Raw genomic sequence first — 20,854 nt, 5'->3', positions numbered from 1 at the left:
ATTTTCTTTTTCTACATGTATGTTGATATTTTGCTGAAAAGAATAGAAAAATTTGGAAGAACCTTTCAGCTTTGATATAGGTTGGTTTGCTTAGCGATCGGGATTAGTATATTAGTTCAAGAACCAATATATTAGTTTAGCAAAAGGAATCCATAAGTAATAGTTCTGAAACTTTCCATTTCAGCTTTGGTGGGTGGACAGTCTTGTTTTTTTTCTCAATAATTTTGCACTGGGGACATAATAGAATACTTTCATCTTCTGCCTCAACAATTTTGCCTTACAAGAAGTAATAGAGTTACAATAGAATACTTTTATCTTTTGCCTCAAAACGCGCAAGGACATTTTCCTTGGGTTCCACATACATTGTTTTTAAAAAGTGGCTCACTATGGCCTAATAAGCAATGGAAATCTTCCAAACTGGGGAAAAGTGAATGAAAGTGAGTCAAAGGTTTCAGTGATGAAGCTCATGGTGAAAAAAAGGGAAGAAGTAGGTGGGCACTCAACCATCCTAAATACTACTGAGCATGCCCAAAGGGATATTAGCACATATCTATAAGACTTTAAAAAAAAACTGAATATGTGTGCCAATGTACTGCATATGTATGTCTTATGTATAAATGTAGAACCTGAACCCTGAGAGGGCACGCTTGCTTGTCAAGTCGCCTGGTGTGTATTGTGAGGTAAAAAGGAATGCCGCTTTCTAACACCACATTAGAGTTAGAGAATCTTCTTCCCAGATTTTGGATGACAGCTTCAAATCTGTTTTCAGTACATCTGTAGCCTGGTTATATACCCTGTCAGGACTCTTAGTATTTTCTTTTTGAGGAATCAACACAAAACAATGCATGCTTTATGACAGAATTTCAAAAGTTCGGAGATTTTGGCCTAAGGAAGCAAGGAACCGGAGTTAATCTTTCATTCCACTGCCAGCTTTCTGAAAAAAACACTTTTGAGGCTTCAGTTGGAAGCTTCAGATTATTGGTGCTCTGATGGACAGTAAAAACGTTAACTAGAAGTTGACTTCTGTTGGTGGGGATGGGTGTTCACAAATAAATTTGCCATTTTCCCAAGAAAGGTTGAACGGGAGGATTTGTGTGACTTCAGAGTTTAGGTCCAGCAACACACAGATTATTGGTCAGTCCACAGCATAACACTAAACAGAGAACAGTGGTTCCTGCTGATTTGAAGATGTAATTACACAAAATATTCTGTTAATACTTGCTGGCAACACCACAGTAGTCTTTAATGTAGATGGGGAAGCATGTGAGACATGTTGTAAGGCTGGTCTGCTTTAAGAAGGCAAAAGAAACAACAATGGAATGCCTAGAATGTGACAGACAGCATCAGAATGTTACCCTTTGTCTTCCTTATCTATGTGCGCAGAGGCTTCTCGATTGTCCTTGCATTCCACAGCAATCTTTGGGACAAAAGGAGTCTTGGGAGGAAGTAAACGACCACCCCAAGGACTAATAATGGACCGACAATGGACCATCACGGTGCTAGAAGGCTAGATGACATTGAAGATCTCCAAATAAGGCTGTGTCAGTTGGGTAATCATGGGGGTGGATAGGATAATGAATTTGGGAGTGTAATGAATATGTAATACATGGGAAAATATAACCTGTTCACGAACGATGAACTGGTGGAGCATTCTTGGAGCGTTATCTCAATGTTACCCCAGTGCTGCCACTAAGGAATACCTTGTTAATGGTAACAAAACTTTGCTGTTGAGTTTCTACTCATCGATTTCTATAAATCACTGTTCAGATCCCTTTGAAAGCTTTTGTTAGAAGGTAGCCTTCTGCACAGTAACTCCTTCCCCAGGCCCAGGTGAGCAAAATTAACATCAACTGTGAGATTCTGAATGAGAATTGCTGCTGTACACGAGTGTTACATCTGTGGGTCTGTACTTAAGTGTTAATTTGGAGGTAATGAAAGAACTGACAGAAAGAACAGTGAATGCAGCATGAGCCTGATTTGGTAATTTTTTCAAACTGTGATGTTCGTCATTAGCACCCCAGGCAGTGGCCTTTCAGTGTCTAAAAAGAGGCCATAAGAAGGAAGGGGACGGGCTCTTTAGAAAGCTCTGTTGTGAGAGGACGAGGGGAAATGGTTTCAAACTAAAAGTGGTGATATTTAGACCGGATATAAGGAAAATGTTTTTTATGTTAAGGGTAGAGAGGCTCTGGAACAGGTTGCCAACAGAGGTTGTGGATGCCCCAGACATGGAGACAGTGAAGGTCAGGCTGGACTGGGCTCTTAGTGCCTTATGGCGCTGTAGGTGTCCCTGATCATTGCAGGGGAGTTGGACTAGATGGCCTTTAAGGGTCCCTTCCAACTCGAATTGTTTTATGATTCTGCAATTAAATGAAAATGCACGTACAAATCTTAGGTTCTGGGCTATCATGAATATCAGAAATATCTCAAGCACGCAGACAAACATAAACAAAAAAACCATCTATACGTAGCACAGCAGTAAATCTGAGGTCTTATTGCAGTAAAATCCTTTGAATCTTATTTTCATATCACTCTTTGTAACATCCTAGATTTTAGCATTTCTGTCTTTTAAGTAACTAAGTGAGGATCTCTACCGAGGGAAAAAGTCCTATAATTCACAATCTGTGAGTCATTTTCTGCATCAGTGTCATAAGACTTCGTTACCTTACAAGGACTTGACAATTTCCAGTTAACAAGACACAGGTGCAACTGATTAGTGAGTCTGGTGGAGCCCAAGATGGTCGCTAACATCCTCTCTCAGTAGGTGAGTATTTATTTTCCCCTTCTGCGTGCCAGCAGGTTTTGAAAACTCTTTAACTGGAAAGACTAAATGCTATCAGTGTTCAGAACTTTTCAGTTTGAAAGATGTATATTTCTGTAAAGGAGAAAAGGAAGTATGAGTCACTTTAAAATGTTAGCAGTAATGAATGATTTAAATTTTAAAAGGTCAGAAAAATGACCTTTGTAAGACTTCATTGGGGATTTTGCACAAATGGATGGTTGTATTATTTGTGATCTTCAGCATCCACAGCAGTTGCAGGTAACAGTTTTTTCCTCTCTGTTTTGAAGTCCCTCTGGTCTAATTTATTTTTATATAGCTTTATATAAGGTGCTTTGCCATGAAAGATCCCAAAGACCTCCTGACACAAATACAAAAATGTAGCTCTTCTTGTGAGAAGGCAGCAGTCCCATGTTGCCAGTTTCTCACATTCAGAAATGGCGAGTCAAAAATCTCACAACTTGTGGGGTTGGCTTGAGAGGTTTTTCTTTGCTTTGTGGTTTTATTTTTTTAAAATAGAATGTAATTCTAAAGTAGATCTGACCTTAAGGAGGAGGAAAACTTTCATTTGTAAAAAAGAAAGGAAAGATGCTAAGGAAAGCTTAAAAAAAGAAGTCTGAAAGGAGAGGATATCTCAGCTCATGAAATACTGCAGGTTTCAGGAATTCCTCAAACTCTATAGTATCTAAAGAATCAGCAGGAGAGGAAATGAAGCCATGGTCCATGGGCCTTCTGAATCTTTAACGCTCATCCAGAGCACAAGAGTGCAGACTTAATTTCAGCTGATGCATTCCAGTATTGCTACCTTGTGCCCAGCTTGATTACCTTGTCTGGTGAAATGATGAAATTGTTCCTGTCCCCCTTCAAATGCTTAGTCCTTGTGTAGTGAAGGTTGCATTGCTCTTGTAGCCTGAAGCATTGTCCACTGAATTGTCATTATGTTATTAATACTACATAGATATAGTCCTTAATATTTAAAATGTGTCACATAAATACTAAGAAAGTCCTTCCTATTACCAATCCTCTTTTTAGTTAGATATACTGTCTCATATTTGTAACTATTTGACTGTGCCAGGTGTCTGCCTCAGGCTGAATTTTGTGGTGTTCTTTGGTTTGTTTGTTTTCCTCTTTTTATGTCAACCACAGCAGCTCTGTTATTCCTGAGAAGTTTGCTGGAGAAAATCACCCAAAATAAACCTGGTAGTCTTCTTGAAGGGGCTTAGTGTGACCTTCTCCTGGGGATAGGCACTTAGCCTTTAGTGAAGGGGTGACTGGTCTGCTGGAGACCTTCTTCACTTGGTAGGTTCATATGGAAAACCTGCCAAGATGTGAGTGATTTATGATGAACTTTTACCTTATGGCTTTCCTTGTGCTCACAGAGACATGTTAGAATATGATGTACGTGATGTACAATATGGCCATCCATGCTTAATGACATCTGCTTTGATCCCAAACCACCCTGATGTGTAGTGCTCCCCTCCAAAACTACCAGCTCCTTCCAGCCCATCAGGAACCTGTTTGCATGTTTCTAGTAATACTACCAAAGGTGCAATGTGCTTTGGCCATCTTTTCTGCTTGTGTTCAGAGTTTGTTTTTACCTCACGCATGCTAAAAACAAAACAACAACAACAACACCAAAAAAAACACCAAAAAAAAACATAAAACAAGAACATTCCTGAAATAACTTTGCAAAGGTCTACTGGGAAAGCAGATTTTATTAGTAAGTTTTAAGATATGGGCAAGATGGATCTATCTTAATTTTTCAGTCTTTATGACTTTAACAGCAAGATACCTCCAAGATGCTTACTGCAGGCACTGTGGAAAGGGGATGCTGCCTTTCAGTAGGCAGAAAGTACCTGTGTGGTCTTGTGTTGTCCAGTATCTCCCACCCCTGGCAGTCCAAGTACAGAGCCTAAAACTGCAGCAGATGTCTTCCTTTCTGCTGTGAAGCTCCAGTGCAGCCTAATGTGTGCCCCACAGTCGTTCAGTTGTGCTTGCTGGTGTTCTGAGAGGCTTTTCTGCACTGTGCCTCTTCCACCAACCTAGAAGTTGCAGCCATTTGTCAGAATGATGCAGTAGATTGAAAATATGCTGTACCAAAAACAATCATTATGTGATTTCACTTCAGTTATAAGTTAGAATATTGCTTTTTTTGGTGGTATTTATACCCTCTGAAGTGAATACAGGGAAGTATTTTTGTTGTGAAATTTCTCTGCCGATTTTCTCTGGATTGATGCTCTGGAGACCAGAGCAGTTCCTAGGGAATTTGTAAGTACATTTCATCTAGTTTTATTTTCTTAACTTTGCACTTCTCTTTAAAAATCAAGTAGTTTCTCATTTTTTGAGCATCTAAATTATATTGCTCATTAAATGCCTCCCTTTGTAAGTCTCTATAATTCATTAAAAAGTACAGTGATAATTTTCTTAGAAAAGAGTGCTTCTGTGTGCATGGCGTATATCTAGTATTGTTGCCCTTTATGGTTTACAACTTATAGAATAGGCAAAAAAAAAAAAACAAACAAAAAAACCCAAAACTAGATGTGTTCAGAAAACTATGCTTGCTGTTTCACAAGCTTTTGTTATAGCATTCAGTTCAAAGATGTTTGCATACCTTATTGAGTGAGCTGCATATTTTTCTGGCTGAGGTGTTGTATACCGTAGTCATTACGTTTTTTGCACACTTCACTGACTGAGCTGCATGGACTACTTCAACTATCACCAGGAATACTTGACTGAGTTTTGCTGCTTATTTGAGCACTTCGGTTTCTGTGCTTTATTACTTCAGTGGTGTATGTTGATAAAGTTCTGTTCTGTGCCGTTAAATTTTTCATTCTGCCAATCTAACTGGATGCCGTGCTGAGAGAACTGCATGCATTGCTAACTGCTTACTCTGAGGTGAACATGAGTGGCTGAAATGTTATAATCTGCAGTGCTTTGTTAAATGAGCTGCATATTTTTGTTTTTGTATACGTTGCTTACCCAGTTGTGTACATTTGCCCTGCTCATTATACAAAATAAGCCTGATTGGAATAAGAACATTGTCTACCAGCTGTCTGCTCTGAGTCAGTATGTAACAAAATTAGCAACTTTCTCTTTCCAACAGTGGCATGATTGCATTCAAAGTTTAAGGCAATTGGTTTGGAGATCTTGTTTGTTTCATTCACTCTGTGCAAACATGGAGATTGACAAACCAATTTGTAAGAACTTAATTTGTTTTCACAAATATGAAGGAAGTTAAGTAACAAAGGAAAAACTCAGCATTGTAGTATAGGAAAATGCTTTCATGTAGGGTATGAAATGTATGCACGTGTGTGTGTATATTTATAAACATACCTAAATATAATTCTCTAACTTAAAGCCATGTGTTGCAAGCACAGGACAGAAAATAACCAGAGGCCTTCTAAGATAGATATTTCATCAAATAAGCAACATCCTCAGTGCTTAAAATTACAAATATAAAGTTCTATATACTGTGTACTTCCACTAAGAGTTTATTTTTACAACTTATCTCATTACTGTTACAAAAACTCAAAATACTGCTAAATACCTGTAAACTCATGTGCATGGATATGTAGCTTGCTCATTAATGTTGGTACAAAACTGAATTAACAGCTTTAAGAAAGTGTGTTTTTTAACTTGCTGACTTAGATCCATTTCCAGTAAAACCCACAGACTATTCTTAGGTTTTGGCTAATTTGCAGTTCACATACGTAGCAGCTTGTGCTTCCGTTTACAAAATCTTCATTGCTGCCATGCTTCTAAAAACCTTTCTCTGTTTTTTCTTGAGTAGAGATGCTTAATTAGAGCTATATATGAGTAGTTTGCCTGTATTCTTACCTGCCCCACACGCAAATGTAACTGTACCTGGCTCCTGTTGTCAGCGTCCCACTGCTGATTGCTTTCACTTTAATGTTATAGTTTATTGTGTTCGGAACAGACTGCATGGAAGGTCCGTGTTTGTTTTTCTGAAATTTTACATATGAAAGCTTAACTGATCTTATTGCTTCAGTCAAAATTGCTAGATTTCAAGCAGTGGCCATTTAATTCTCAGCCTTCTCATGAAACATTATTTAACAGTGTAAATATTGTAATAGTTCATTGTAAAAATAAATTTGTGAATACCTAGGGGCAAATATAATTTTTAGCAGTCTTCACTGATACCAGTGGAAAATAAATTTAGAGAAATACAAATGAAATGTATTAGTATATCCTGGAACATTGTATCAAAGTTAATTTAGTGTTCATGTTTCAGTTTTTCTGTGTACACTTACGTTGCATATCAGAAGTATGAGGAACGAGCTATACTGGATTTAATATCTGTAAGGTTAATGTAATACATGAAGTGAGCTTGGTCTAACTTAGAATTTCTTAACAGAAGCAGGATAAGTAATTCTGCATAAAATGATTTACAGCAGACAGATGGTAGGGAAGAAGGTTTTGTCTTTTTTCCTCCCTCTGCATGAATTTACTTTTGGTATCAGTCCATTACCAGTAAAGATCTAGACTTTTCTCTTCCTTTGAACAGTTAAATGCCAGCTGTAGTCTCCGTAAAGCTATCAGTCTATACTGAGATCAGAATTGGGCTCTCATCCCTGCCATACTCAAATCAGTGATGACTATGTGCAATTTCTGATGTGTAAGTATACTGTATAGTCTTTACAGAGAAGAATTCTTACTTTTGTTATGGCAAAATGAAGAAAAATACTCTTTTCTTTGGAGAAAGAAAATCAGAAGTTTTTATTTTCCCTGTCGCTGTGTAGAAATAAGAATCTTTAAGAAATGAAGCAGTTGAAAGGTTTTCTGTTTCCCTATCCTCCTGATTTCCACCACCCTCCCCAACAGTAATTGCAATACGCTGGACTTGCTTTTCTGTTTTTGAATCTGAGTAACCTAATTCTTTGTTTGGATAGGATACCTACTGTAAAACCACTGTACTAAATTCAAATTTACATCTGAAGTACAGTACTGCTGTAAGATGTAAAATGTAGGCTATCAAAATACTAGGAATAGACTGTCTGTTATCTGAGCTCTATGGAGACTAAAAGTACTTCAGAGCATAAGGTACATATCCATTCCATATTTTCTGTATGTTTTTATGCAGCTGGTATATACGATAATGTGTAGAGTATTTCATAATTTATAACAGATTTATTTCTTTTTCTAGAGAGTAATTTTCAACGTTGTCAACTTCAGTAAAACAAAAAGCCTCTATAGAGATGGGATGGCTCCAATGGTGAAATCCACAAGCAGACCAAAATGGTAAGTTATCATTTCCAAGGCTTGCTTATTAGGAGAATAAGTGTGTTTTACTTGAGATTCTTCTATAGTGAAGACCTTCTGGCTCAGGTGCAGCTTTCGGTAAGAGTAGGAATTAAATTGAATGTGTGAGCGGTGTTGTGAGAACAGGTTCTCTTTGGTGCATATAAACTGGATGAACTCTAGAGGCCTCTTCCAACGTTGCTGTGAGAATGTTTTAGCATCTTGTTCCAGTAAGTGTGACTGAAGTTATGTCTGTTTGGGCACATTGAACAGCTGGGGCTTTGGTCAAACTGCTGTTCAATCATCTTCTCATCATCCAATTGTGAGCATGGTCTCTGGCCCCGTTTTGGCTTGTATAACCTCGAACTTTCCTAAGTAATGCCTGCAAATGATATGAGATAAACAGGACTGAATTTCTAAAAGGCTTTTTGGATTTGGTCTCCCTGTTTTTGGGAGGTCACAGTTAAGAAGGAGGATATGAACTCTGTCCTCTGAGTTGAAGTCATCTCAATAAGCAGTCTTTGATCTTTTTATGTACTGATGGAGATGCAGCTGAAAACACCAGAAGGTCAAACAACTTGGTCATACGTTACACAATATATACAATATGGAAAATCATGTAGATAAGAAACACAGTGCATTTTTTCAGACCAGCTGTAATGAAATGTCTACTGTGAGTAATATGTAAATCTAATGAGTCTTAATGTATGCAAGGCTCCCAAGAATTATATAATTTGCCTTTAGCTAGATTTATCTGAATATGGATAGTGAGGTTAGACCACAAGTGTACAGAAACGTATTCTTGTAAGTCTTTACTCGTTAATTATTAATATACTTAATCAATCTGCATGTAATCTGAGTCTTATAAACATATCATTCTTAAATACCTGAACAATCAGAAAACTTCAGTTCACACAGTCTTAACTTTTGTGATCGTAAGTTCACTTCCTCTTTGTCTGACCAACAGATAGGGCTATTCATATTTATTTTTCTAAATCGGATGGAAAGGTCATATGGACAGAAAAGCTGCCTCAGAAAACAGCTAGTAGTTGGAGTCAATTTCAGCTCAATAGGTGCAGGTAATAACATTGAAAATGAATTTAAAAAAATCCACTGTTTAGTGTTTTTTGTAGCAAAAATCATGTTAATTGTTTACTATTCAACTTCAGAAGAATCTTTTTGGGTATTTTGGGGAAACATTTCTCAGACTTACTTGAATCATATTTCAAAATCTTTTCCTTCTCTCACTGGAGTCTGGTATTTGCAGCTAAGTATATTGTGTGTTAAGTTTATATATAAATCAGATATTGCTTTCATACAAATTTTATGCCTTACTGTGGTTTCAAATTAAAGCGTAAATCTTACAAAACAATGCAAAATGGGCTTTTTTCTAGAACATATAGACTCCTTCACTATTTTTAAAACTGATTTCTTCTTCACTTCCCAGGAGATCTATTTATTTTTGTGTTTTACATTTTTAGGGGGGTATATTTTGCTCCTATGAAAGTGAAGAATGAATAGCATTGCCTGGAGCCATGCACAGTGCAGGCAGCATGTGCTGAGCAGCTTCCTTTTACAGGGCTACAACTGTACTTTAATCCTGTTTCAGAAATCCTAGCTCTAATTTCTTTAAAAAGATAATTATTATATTAAAATACACTTTCTTTTTCTAATAGCGCATATATCAAAACTTGCTGTACCTTGAAGGTGTGCATTAATTCATACTGTTATCAGGGACCTCAGTGATACTGGGGTCCCCTCAGTATAATTGTCTTGATGTTATAGGAATTATATGTATATTTGCCAAGTGGGAAAATGCATAGATTATTTTTGAATACATGTTTTCTATTATAGCTGCCTTCCACATGGATTGTGCCTCTTCCAATTGCTTCTTTATCTGTTTCCATGGTGTTCTAATGAAATCTGTAAATAAAATTTTCTGTTTCTCTACTGAAATGAAATATGATTTCCATGCACATGCAGTGTACAGGTAGTTGTGGTGCTTGAATATGAGTAAGGGAACATCCGGCTTGCATTCATTTGGTCCTGTTTGATGCTTTGCATAAATTAATTTAGTAAGCAGTACCAAATTGTTTAATGCTGCTGAAGTACTGAGGTTCACATGAAGGTACTCAGGATTCAGAACTGTTGATGAATAATACTTGGGCCTCTTCATCTTATATTAAAAATTTAAATAGCATAGTGATTTGGTAGATATAATGTAATTTGGTAGGAAAATTAGATATTAATTACAGGAAGTTGAAGAAGTACAACATACTTAAAAAAAAAAAAGTCAAATTTAGAGAAATAAAACTACTAGAAGCCACGTTCTACAAATACTCCATAACACAGCTTCATCTCTGAACTCTCCTGTACTAAATATTTCAGGAACTCACCATTATTGTGCTGGGCTGTGGAGACATGTGATATGTACTGAAGTTCTCCAAACTTCCTCTAGCCACACTGACAAAAGCAATGCTGTGTCACATACAATTATTCTGCTCTTTTTTCTGTAGTACAATCAAGTTTGAGTTTTATGATGGCAGTGTCTAATTTTTGTTCTGCATTTGAGCAGTATTATGCCCTTCTGATTGAAATTAAAAATTCCCACTGTATTCAGGATAGAATTTGATCATATAGCTTGCAAAATCCTCTGTATGAAAAGCAGATTGACCTCCAGAGACTGTGAATTTTAATGTTTGTTTCAAATGTGGTTATGTGAACATGGCTCTGAGCTTTGTGATGTGCGAGTTTGATTCTTGACTCTGGAACAAATCATTGCCAAGTGCTCTTGAAGTAGAGTGTGTCAAACACAGATCAACATTTTTGACCTGTATTCTCTTGCCCTGTGGGGTAAAATCTTTAAATGCAGTCAGCATCAAGGTTTAGCTCAGTGTTAGTGATGTAAATGGGGTATATCACTGTCATCAAAGCACTCTGTGTGGACGCAGATGTTCTGGTGTTGACATATTCTTCCCTTTTGAAGTAAGGCCAAACATTTCCAGTAATGAGCTACTTAAAAAGAGGAAGCAGTATGCTGAATGATAAGGAAAAACCAGATTTCATGGTAAAGAATAAGATTATTTTTTTAAATGAAAACCAGAAAAATGATTAAAAAGATATCAATTCCCACCGTAAATGGCAATGGATTTATGGAATATTTATTCACATTGGAACAGAGGCAAAAAAAATAGAAGCAAGTAAATTTCTGTATCTCTATTCCCATTTTCCTGTTTTTTTTTTTTTTTTGGTGGGCATGCTAGGTTGATATTAAGTAGTATAGGGTTGTGTCAGTTACATCAGTCAAATCTCACCACAGTGAATCACAGCTCATACATAGAAATGCAGTGTTGTCACACCACGTTACAACAGTTATGTTTCAAGCCAGCGGAATGGGCTGTGTATGGTCACTTAGCATTTTTGCTTACAATTATCTGCTAATCTGGAATTATTACACTAAGATTTTAGATAAGTAGTGCTTTTTTTTTTCTTGATAATGACTACTATAAATACAGAGGATCAATGTAACAGACACCTGTTCTGTTTGGGTCTTTCAGATTTGTGGAAATGAAGAGTTGGAGGTGAGATGGATTACATTAAATTACATTTTTGCTATACTGATGCAATTTCTAGTGTTATTTATCTTTTACGCTTCGCTTAAGTGTGTCCTGTTTTGGCTGCAGTTTCTTAATCATTTCAAACTAAAATCTCTATTCTTAGCAGCTATTAAAATCTACCATGTGGGCATGGCTGTGGAAGACCATTTAAATACATATACCACACCATTATATTTATTCTATGAAGTTTTACAACTTTCTCAAAGTGAAATAGAAGAATGACTTGTTAGAGAGGCAGCAGATTTTCCAAATGATGAAGTGAGCAAATATTCCCTTTGGGCAGAGAACAGCTATAACTCTTGATTATTCAGTGTGAGCATCGCCTCATTGGGGACATTAGTTTTTTAAATTGTGCTAATCTTTTAAAAGTAACAACTGGCCACTCATCACCTTAGGTATTTCAGCAAGATCATGTGCAGAAGTCTAATTAGTATTTATAGAAAAGCAGCTCCTCCCAGTAGAATAGTAGTGGTAGCTGGCAAATATCTGGTTGACACCTGTTAAGTCTTCAGACATCTATTGTATTTTATTCTGCATTTCAAATGAGCAGAGAGCAGTAGGTGAAGTCCCCATAATTAAGGGATAAAGGATAATAAATAACGTGGTTCTTGAGTGGATGAACACAAGGTTAAAGGCTGTTCTGCACTTGTGATACTGTATTTCAGGAAACGTTTGTATGTAAGTAATAATGCTAGCACAAATGCTATGGAGGCTTCAATGTACAAGAGAAGATTTATGTCTAGATTTACACGTCTTTTGTTTATAATGTCAGATTTTAAACTGCTTCTTGGCAAAGCCATCACTTTCTTTCCCGTCTTTTATCTCACTTAGCATTGATAGCTTTTAACTGGATAGCTGCCTTCGCCAGCAAGCACTCCACTACCTCTGTTGCTATAACATCTACTGTTAAATTCTCACAACACATTGCTTCTGAAGTGTTTTCCTTTTTGCAATAAACCTGGAAGTACAGAAAAAATCTAGGTAATTAATTCAAATTTGAATCTATATGCAACTTGGTAAATATTGTCATGATGAAGAATTTTGGTAGACATGGAGAAAAGCAATGCAAGTTTTATGAACAATACTCCCATATGTTCCATTCATCAGAAAGGGACAAGACTGAGAAAATCTGAATTTTGAGTAGCTAAAACGTGTTGTTTCTTGCCAAGTTTCTTTAACATTTGTCTACAATGCAGTGTTACAACCACTACCATGTCTATCAGGCTGTATTATACATTCAGAGACTTCCAACAGCATTTTTAGTATGTATTTATATATCTTTAGCCATAAGATAAGCTGTTTGTGGAATGAGCTGTCATTTGTGGTGAAACAGTTTGAGAATACAGCACTAAATATATATATGGCTTGCTAATCTGAAAGACTAGTAGTGCTTACTGTAGAATATATGGTGGGGCAGGGTTACTGATAATATCAACTTAGGTAAAGAAGATGAACATGTTGTTATCATTACTTAATTCTTTGGCCTATTTTACAACCTTGGATACTCTGGAAATTTGTGCCTTTGCCAGTTTTATAATGCTTCTTTTCATTTTTTTTTTTTCTTTTTATTCTGAGGCATCTGGTAAGAATGCCTTTGGAGGTTCAGAAATGTTTTGTCTGAATACATAGGGGTATGGCAGTGCAGGTTTTTGCCAGGTGCAGACCTGTCTGCTTAGAGCCACTCCCTCTGCTGTGCTGGTGCAGCTCTGTATAGGGTCGCCATGGCCATGGTTAAAAGTCGTCTTTTAGAGAAGGAGAGTTTAGTCTTGGTCTGCTTCACCGTAGATCCGAAACTGACTGGCTGTATGGCTGCAACTGGAGGAGTGGAGGAAGGTGGGAACAAATGTCTGAAACAGTGGTTAGGGAATGAGGATAGCTGCTAAGAAAATACCTAGAGAGCTATCTGTGGAACCATAGACTCAAATTCAATAACTTGTAGCTTTTCACTTGGAGAAAATAGGGAAAAGGACATTACCTTACTGAGCTTTTAAAATTTCATATTAAGTGATGAGCAGGAGTTTTATCTTGATATTACTGAAGTTCTTTGAAAGAAAATAAGATGTTTTAGGTAGTTTTGGGGAGAGTATGTATGTGAAGGTAAAACAACTGCCTCCAGTGCTGATCCCTGGGTAAATTAGCGTTTGTGTGTATATTATAAATTACAAAACAGAGTGGTTGGGTCTGCAAAACCATAAAAAACAAATGCTCCCTTCTCCAACTGACCCAAAGTAATTATTCCTGGAAATATAAAGCAGGTTATATATCTCTTATCAGCAACAGCCTTTGGAAATAGATGAGAGGTTACCTTCTGCTTTATAAAGCTATGAACTGCATCCCTACACTAATGCGTTTGTGTAAATGAAATGGGAATAGTCTGTGGCAAGAAAGCAAGTTATATTTTACTGATTGGATACTGTACTGGAAATTTAAGACTCATGAAGTTATATGGGGGAAGTTAATAACAAGGAAATTACATTAATATAAAAGAAGCAAATGAATATTAAGATTCAGAGAAAATATAAGCAACTCCAAGTGACTGTGAAGCCATCATTTTAAAAACCTGGCTATTTTATATATATGTGTGCGTTTCCTTATGACTATCTCACTGATTTCCTATATATCAGTTTATTTAGATTACAGTGGAGTCCAAAAGCTCCAGTCATGATCAAGACTTATTGTGCTTAGTGCCATGGAACATATAAATAGACAAAGCCTTTTTCCAGAGTTGTGAAAATTTTATGATTGATTTTAGTAAGAGCAAAGTTAGGCCAATACTGAGCACTTCTGAAAATTCCGTCCTTAAAGATTTATTCCAAGCAGTAACTGTTTAAAAAATGGCATACTGCTTACATAAGAGTCTAAATATTTGATAGTTATAGTATTTACAACTAAAACACCAGAGGCTATGTGCTTTAATACCTCAATCTGTTTCCCATATACTCTGTCAACATGAGTTCCCTGCATTGATTGAGGGCACTCTGTGATCCCTAAGGTTGTATTCATGAAAGGTTACCCTTGGTACTACTTTATTCATGAAAGGTTTGAAGCATGTAGGAAACAAACCAGTCTATTTCTACTAGGTACATTTTTGGTCTACAGTAAATAATTATGGGGGTGTTGGTGAGAAATTAGAAATCTTAAAAAGGTGATGCTGCCTGAAAATACTTTCCACTCACTCTAGTGCAAATCACAATGAACTTTGCAGTTGGAAGTCTAAAAGAAGTGAAACGTAGCTTTTTTAACCTGCTGCAGTCCATGGAATTGAGTTGAATGGATGCAAAATATGACCACAGCTGTGTGCTGCATCCCATCCTGAAACAGGTTATTCTTCCTCAAGTGAGGGGCATTTGGTGGAACTGATTGCACGAAGTGTTCACAAAACTGTGAGACCCTGACCTCGACAGGTCAGGGAAAAAAATATATATATATATATATAAAATAAAGAAATATATATATATAAATTGAAGTGCTTTCCCCCAGATTGAGTTTATAAGTTAGAGAAATACAGGCAGCAGTGAACTCAAAGCAGAGTCAAACTACCAAATAGGACACTGCAGCTTTTCATTGCAATTTTGTACTTTGAACTAATGGAGCGAAGCAGAATGAAAATCACCTCAGTTAAGAATGGCATTTATCAGTCGTAAGTACTTAGTGGTAAGAGCCCTACACTGACAAAGCTGAGTGTCACCAAGAAATGTACTTGAAAATCAGTCTGTTAACACAAGGCTATACAAATAAGACCCAAAAACTGTAATCAGAAAATGCAACGTCTCTTTAAGAATGTTTTAATGGTCTGGAGAGTGCTAGACAAGTTGAATTTAACAAGATGTAATAATCTATGGCAATATAATTGAGAATGCATCAGGACAGTATAGTTATGTTAAATTTTTGCTTTCTTTCACTGAGTCTTGCATTTTTAAAGATCCTTCAACATATTTAAACGGCACCAAAAAACCAACCATAATATCGGTTGAATTTATATGTTGCACATACTGTCCTTTTGTTGTATATCAGAAATAAAATTTTAGGAGAAGTTAGCTGTAATGACCAATCTAATATTTTTAAATGTTTGGTTCATGAACAACTTTTTTCATTCACTTTCTATGAAAGAAACAACAACAACATTCAGTGCAGACAAAATGTGATGAGGAACTGTTCACTGGGAACTTCTGACAAAAGTGAAATGGATATCACCACCCACTTGAAATTTGCAGTGCTATGGTAAAAGCCAAAGCAACGAGTTCAATTTCTTTCAATATAATGGAAAATAAACATTTTTGCTGTATTGTGGGAAATGAGAACTGTAGAAAAAATAAGCAGTAACTATGCCTGTTGATAATGTAAGAATAATGTTAAAATGTTAGATGTTGTGTCCTGAATTTTCTCACATGGTTTTACAATTGCATATAACAACAAAATATAAAATCCTATATTTTTTAATGCTGAGATTACAAAGGTTAATTTATGAATTAATGTTTGTATGATATGCCATTGGTTTGAGAGAATTAAATTTTAATGATAAAGATCTTTCCTGTATCTCTAGATGCTGAGGCAGTGGTTAAAACTTGTTTTTTGAGCTGCTTCAAGTAGGATTATTGAATTCTAGCTTGAAAGTGAAATGTCTTCCTGCTTCACTGTATTAAGTATCTGAGATTGAAAACCTAGCAAGTTCCCCTAGTGTGATTTAGAAAGTATCCAATATTTTTTTGGCAGCAAATATTAATTCCAGTCTTTCTGTGTAGTACTGTTCAGGCAGGATAACTGGCTGTCAGATGGTTGGTCTAATGGGAAGGTGAGGCTCTGGGCTCTCAGTGGGAAGCTGGTGGCTCTGCTGACAGTTCCCTACCTGTGGAAAGTAAGAGTCATTCTGGGGAGAAGAGTTGTGCTGCATGAGGGAACTGAAAGGTGCTGTCTCTTGGTTTGAATACGATCCATTTGGAAGATGAGCCGTTGAAATAGGTTTCAACAGACCAGCCCCTTTGTTAGTGCTCTGTGTATATCATCACTTTCTCTTAGTAAAACTCTGGTGGAATTTGGAGTTTGTGTTTTGTTGGTAGCTACGGAGTCTCTCCAGTACTTGCTACAAAGTCTGGGGCTTATCTGTATCATGTATATAGATGAGTTGCGGGTGAGCTGTGCAGCTGAAGTCGTGTGTGCAGCCACAGGGCATTATATTTGTTGGTTATAAATAAAGCTGAAATGCTGGCCTTTGTGCTTCCATGCTGGGCAGAGCATGCACATGCAGTTCCGTTTTGAATCATCTTCTTAGGGATGAGTGTCACATATGGGGATGGCAAAATTGATTTCCTGCTTGTTCTCCTTTCCTTGCACTGTTCCTCCAATAAAAGTGCAAGACTAGCCAGTTAGCTTGTGCACATTTGTTATAAAGCCCTCCTCTCAGGCTGTAAGCATGTGCAGGAAGGTTAAGGGTTTCAAAACCTTATAAATGGTTATCCTCTTCTCTTACAACGTTGTGTCAGCAATTGGCACTGATAGGTGCAACTTGTGGGTTTGTAGGCAAGCAGCAGTTCCTTGGAGCCTGCAGCAGTTGAGTGGCACCGCCTGTTCCAAGCTCTATCCTGGACAGCCACGTGGCCAGGCCTCTCCTGTCATGAGAGGCAAAGTGGAGGCATTCCACTACCATAGAATCTGGTGTGGGTGCATGATTTTATGCTTTTGACTCTGAAATAAGTGGCCAAGTCTTCCCTTTTATAATCATCAGATTGAGGGGCTGTGGTGCCCTTCTGCAGCTGGAAGCTGTGGCTGCTTTGCCTCTGTATGGGAACTGCTGAGTCACGGCCTGAACCACTGATTGTGCACCTGGAGGAAAGACCCACTCAGCCCTGGGAGCACAGGTGAAGGCAATTGAGCCTGGTGAGCCTGGCTCCACCCCTCTTAGGCCTCATTTAAGGGCTGACTGCCACTGAGGAAGGATCTCTTTCTGGAGATCCCCCCTTGGTGGAAGCTTTTCCCTGTGAACCCAGAATCTTCCGATATGGGTGAGCAATCTACTTCCTTTCCTTTGTAGCTCCTTGCTATTGTGCTGGTCCTTCCACCTCTTTTGTAATGCCTTTTCCATCGCGTTGGTCTTTCCAATCGCTACAGCCTCCCCTATGGGGAAGAATTGCTGTGGTACCATGCTATGGGGATGATGGATATCCTCTGTTTCCTTTTAAAATAAAAAGAAAAACAATACACATCTAATTGACCAATAAATGCCTAGAAATCTTGGAATTAATACAACAAGGACATGAAAAAAGATGCTTGCATCTCTCTCACGCTGCAGATGGGAGACTGACATGTCAGTGTGCTCTATTTGCACTGACCATTAAGATGCTTTACCAGCTCCCAAATCCCTGTAAGACGATCCATTTAAATTTGCATTGGGTTGCTGGACTCACCAGGAAAGTGATTTCAGATGGTGAAATTAGTAACTTTCTGAAGTTCTCAAGTTAATTGGGAGTTGCTATTGAGGAAGAAAATTATTTATGTTAGTCTCTTAAATAAGATTTCACCATTGCTCAGTCTGATATAAAAAAGATTGTACTCATTCTACAAAGAATTTTGCAGAGCAGTTTATTGGGAGTGTGTGATACATTTCAGCAAATTTATAGGGAAGACCATTGCAGCTTCAGATAAAAAGAGATTCAACTTGAAAGGATAGAGTCACTATAGAAAGAAATTGAGGAATATTCAAGCTGAAATAATTTACCATGCCTTTTAATATTTGATAAAAATCCTCTCCTAATATTTTTCTCAGTGTAGTTAAAAAGCACTGGTACCTCGTGGCTTTGAGACCAGCAGTGATACAATAATTTATCTTTGATAAGGAGAAGAAAATTTCCCCATCTGCTATTCTACTGGATAGTTCAATGCTTCTGTGTTTTTTTTTTAAATGTCATTCAGTCATTGGAGCAGAGTCATACAGCATGTGTGTGTTTGTGTGTAGGTTTTTATTAATACAGAAACATAATTCTCTGGGCCCTCATAACAGATTCTTGTTGTTCTGGGGGTGCTGGTGGGGGGGATTACAGTGCAAATCCTGCCTGGGAAGTCTTTGGTTCACATGGGTTTTGTGAACTTGAGGAGTGACTCAGTAAGGGGAGAAGTGCAGCTGCAGGGGCTGTCAGAAGGGCTTCACCTTCATTTTCTGTCAATAAAAGCTAAGTCAAGGTAAGCAAGAAAGGACATGTACTCAAATTTACTGGGCGTTAACCCCTGCAGTCAGAAGTCTGATATTTCTTTAAAAGGAAGAATCAATTAGAGGAAATACTGTTTGTGCACCCAGTGAAATGAAGGAATTGATTTAGATGAGAGTCATGGGTATAAATAGGCAGATGATTACAAACAGTGTGGTCTTCTGTAAAAATAAGACTGTTTTCTGTTTTTGTGCTGTGTCACACTCCTTGTGCATATAAGGTTATGGTAACTGTTACATTATGTCTGTAGAACACATGGGGCTAAAAGTGAGTTAATAGATACAATCTTGGCACTTAGGCATGTCATCATGTTGTACTGAGAATGGTCACCAAATGGTCACCTGGAGGAAAGCTAATTGGCACTGCTGTGCCATTGCTAATTAAGGGTTTATTTGTCCCAGTACCAAAGTACCAGCCATTGGTTAGAATAATGTACAAATAGCTGTTCTTTTGGAAATTTGTAACAGGTGTAGCCCTGTTTTTGTGTCATTATCTCTAGTAGTAAGCATGGGGCTGGAGTTTTGTGCATCAGTCTAAAAGGGAATGCTAAGCTGTAGATCTGCCAGTAAAGAACCTGGGTGCATAGGGAAGAGCGCTTATCAATATTTGAAAAACATCTTAAAGCACTGCGTGGGAGTCAGTCATTGTGTTTTTCTGTTTCTGTAGCTGTGAATCTCACAGATTTATTCTAAAGTATTCCCTTACCTGCCCTGATATGAGATACCCTTACGTTAGAAGTTAGTATCTGTGACCTGTGTGGCTGGTGTTCTTTGACAGGACTCTCCGAATACTGTGAAAATGAACAGAACATTCTGGATTTGTCATTTCTAATACTCTTCAACTCGTATCCGTGTACTAGGGAAGTACAGAAACCAATAAGCCAGATGAATCACAAATGTCTGTGGTGTGTGTCTGTTTGTGCGTGGGGGATGCTTCTTCAGTTTGTTTACTTCTCCTTTTATTTTGGCAAAGAATTCCAAGTTTAGGCTGGGCTTCAGAAACATATCAGAAGAGAGGAAATGAAAGTGTGGATAAAAATGGAGAGAAAATAGTAGCCCAGAGTGAAATGTGTGACTAACTCTGTGTCTGAGGCCTCTTGATACTAAAATTACAGAAGGAAATAAATTACATGTTGACTGTGTGCTTTTCTTCTAGTCTTAGAGCAATAGAAACCAGGATGTCGTCTATATAAAGTAACACTGAACTTAACCATACATAGGAAACAGTATTTTAGCTCCTTAAAGACTCTTAATCTTGCTGCACAATAGAGCGCTGCATTTACATTCCCAGTACTGCCACTGTGTGGCTTCCTCTGAAACTCTGCCTGCGAGGAAAACCATTTCCTACCAACCCTTCAGCACACTCAAAGCGCTGCGTGTGTGTATGAGAGGGAGAAGTGGTGACAGTGAAATGGCACGGTGGTTGCATTTCAACAGACTCACTCATCTGCTGTAGATTTCTTGTTTTGTTTCCCTTTTTCTCTGGGAGGGCGGGGGTTGCATATGAAATTTCTGCTGTCCAAATATATATATTGTTTCAGTACCTTAATGTTTACAGTTGAAGCTGCATGGCTTTTTTTAATTTTAAAAGTTGTTAGACTATTTTGGTTTAAAACCTCAAAGCTGCTATAAATCTCCTTACAAGGTTCTAATTCTTGTACAGTGCAATGAGAGAAAGATGCATCAGCTGCCAAAATCTTGTGCTAACATAAAGGGCGTTTATAGCTTTAACTCAACATGTAATTAATAAAAGCTATTTCTCTCCAAGCCACCCAAAAATGTGGATCAAGGCTTAGAAAGCCTTCTGGTAAGTGAAGCTGGGATGCTTTACAGCAGATGCACAAGTGGTGTATATATTCACAGACAACATTTACAAGTACCACTAATATGTTCTGCCTGACAGCATGAGCCACATGCATGAGAAGTTAATGGTCACTAATGCCTCAATAAAAGCAGTTTATTGAAATGCTGAAGATGAATCTTTAAGTAGAGATATTTTAAATT

At 37.5% G+C, this 20,854-nt stretch overlaps 1 protein-coding gene across 4 annotated transcripts in view; it reads left to right on the top strand.

The window, feature by feature from the left end:
* LOC110402371 (cytosolic carboxypeptidase 6-like) overlaps window positions 1-20,854 on the top strand; it is an 865,976-nt gene that overhangs the window by 207,836 nt on the left and 637,286 nt on the right. For all 4 annotated transcript variants that reach the window (XM_021404385.1, XM_021404384.1, XM_021404383.1 and 1 more), the window contains one exon: window positions 7,941-8,035. In XM_021404385.1, the coding sequence (XP_021260060.1) occupies window positions 7,941-8,035 (95 nt within the window). The remainder of the gene's footprint in view (window positions 1-7,940; window positions 8,036-20,854) is intronic.

The sequence above is a fragment of the Numida meleagris genome, chromosome 7, assembly GCF_002078875.1.
Source record: "Numida meleagris isolate 19003 breed g44 Domestic line chromosome 7, NumMel1.0, whole genome shotgun sequence".
In the NCBI taxonomy this organism is placed as follows: Eukaryota; Metazoa; Chordata; class Aves; order Galliformes; family Numididae; genus Numida; species Numida meleagris.
The sequence above is the reverse complement of the archived record's forward strand: the minus strand, read 5'-3'. Positions and strand labels throughout refer to the sequence as shown.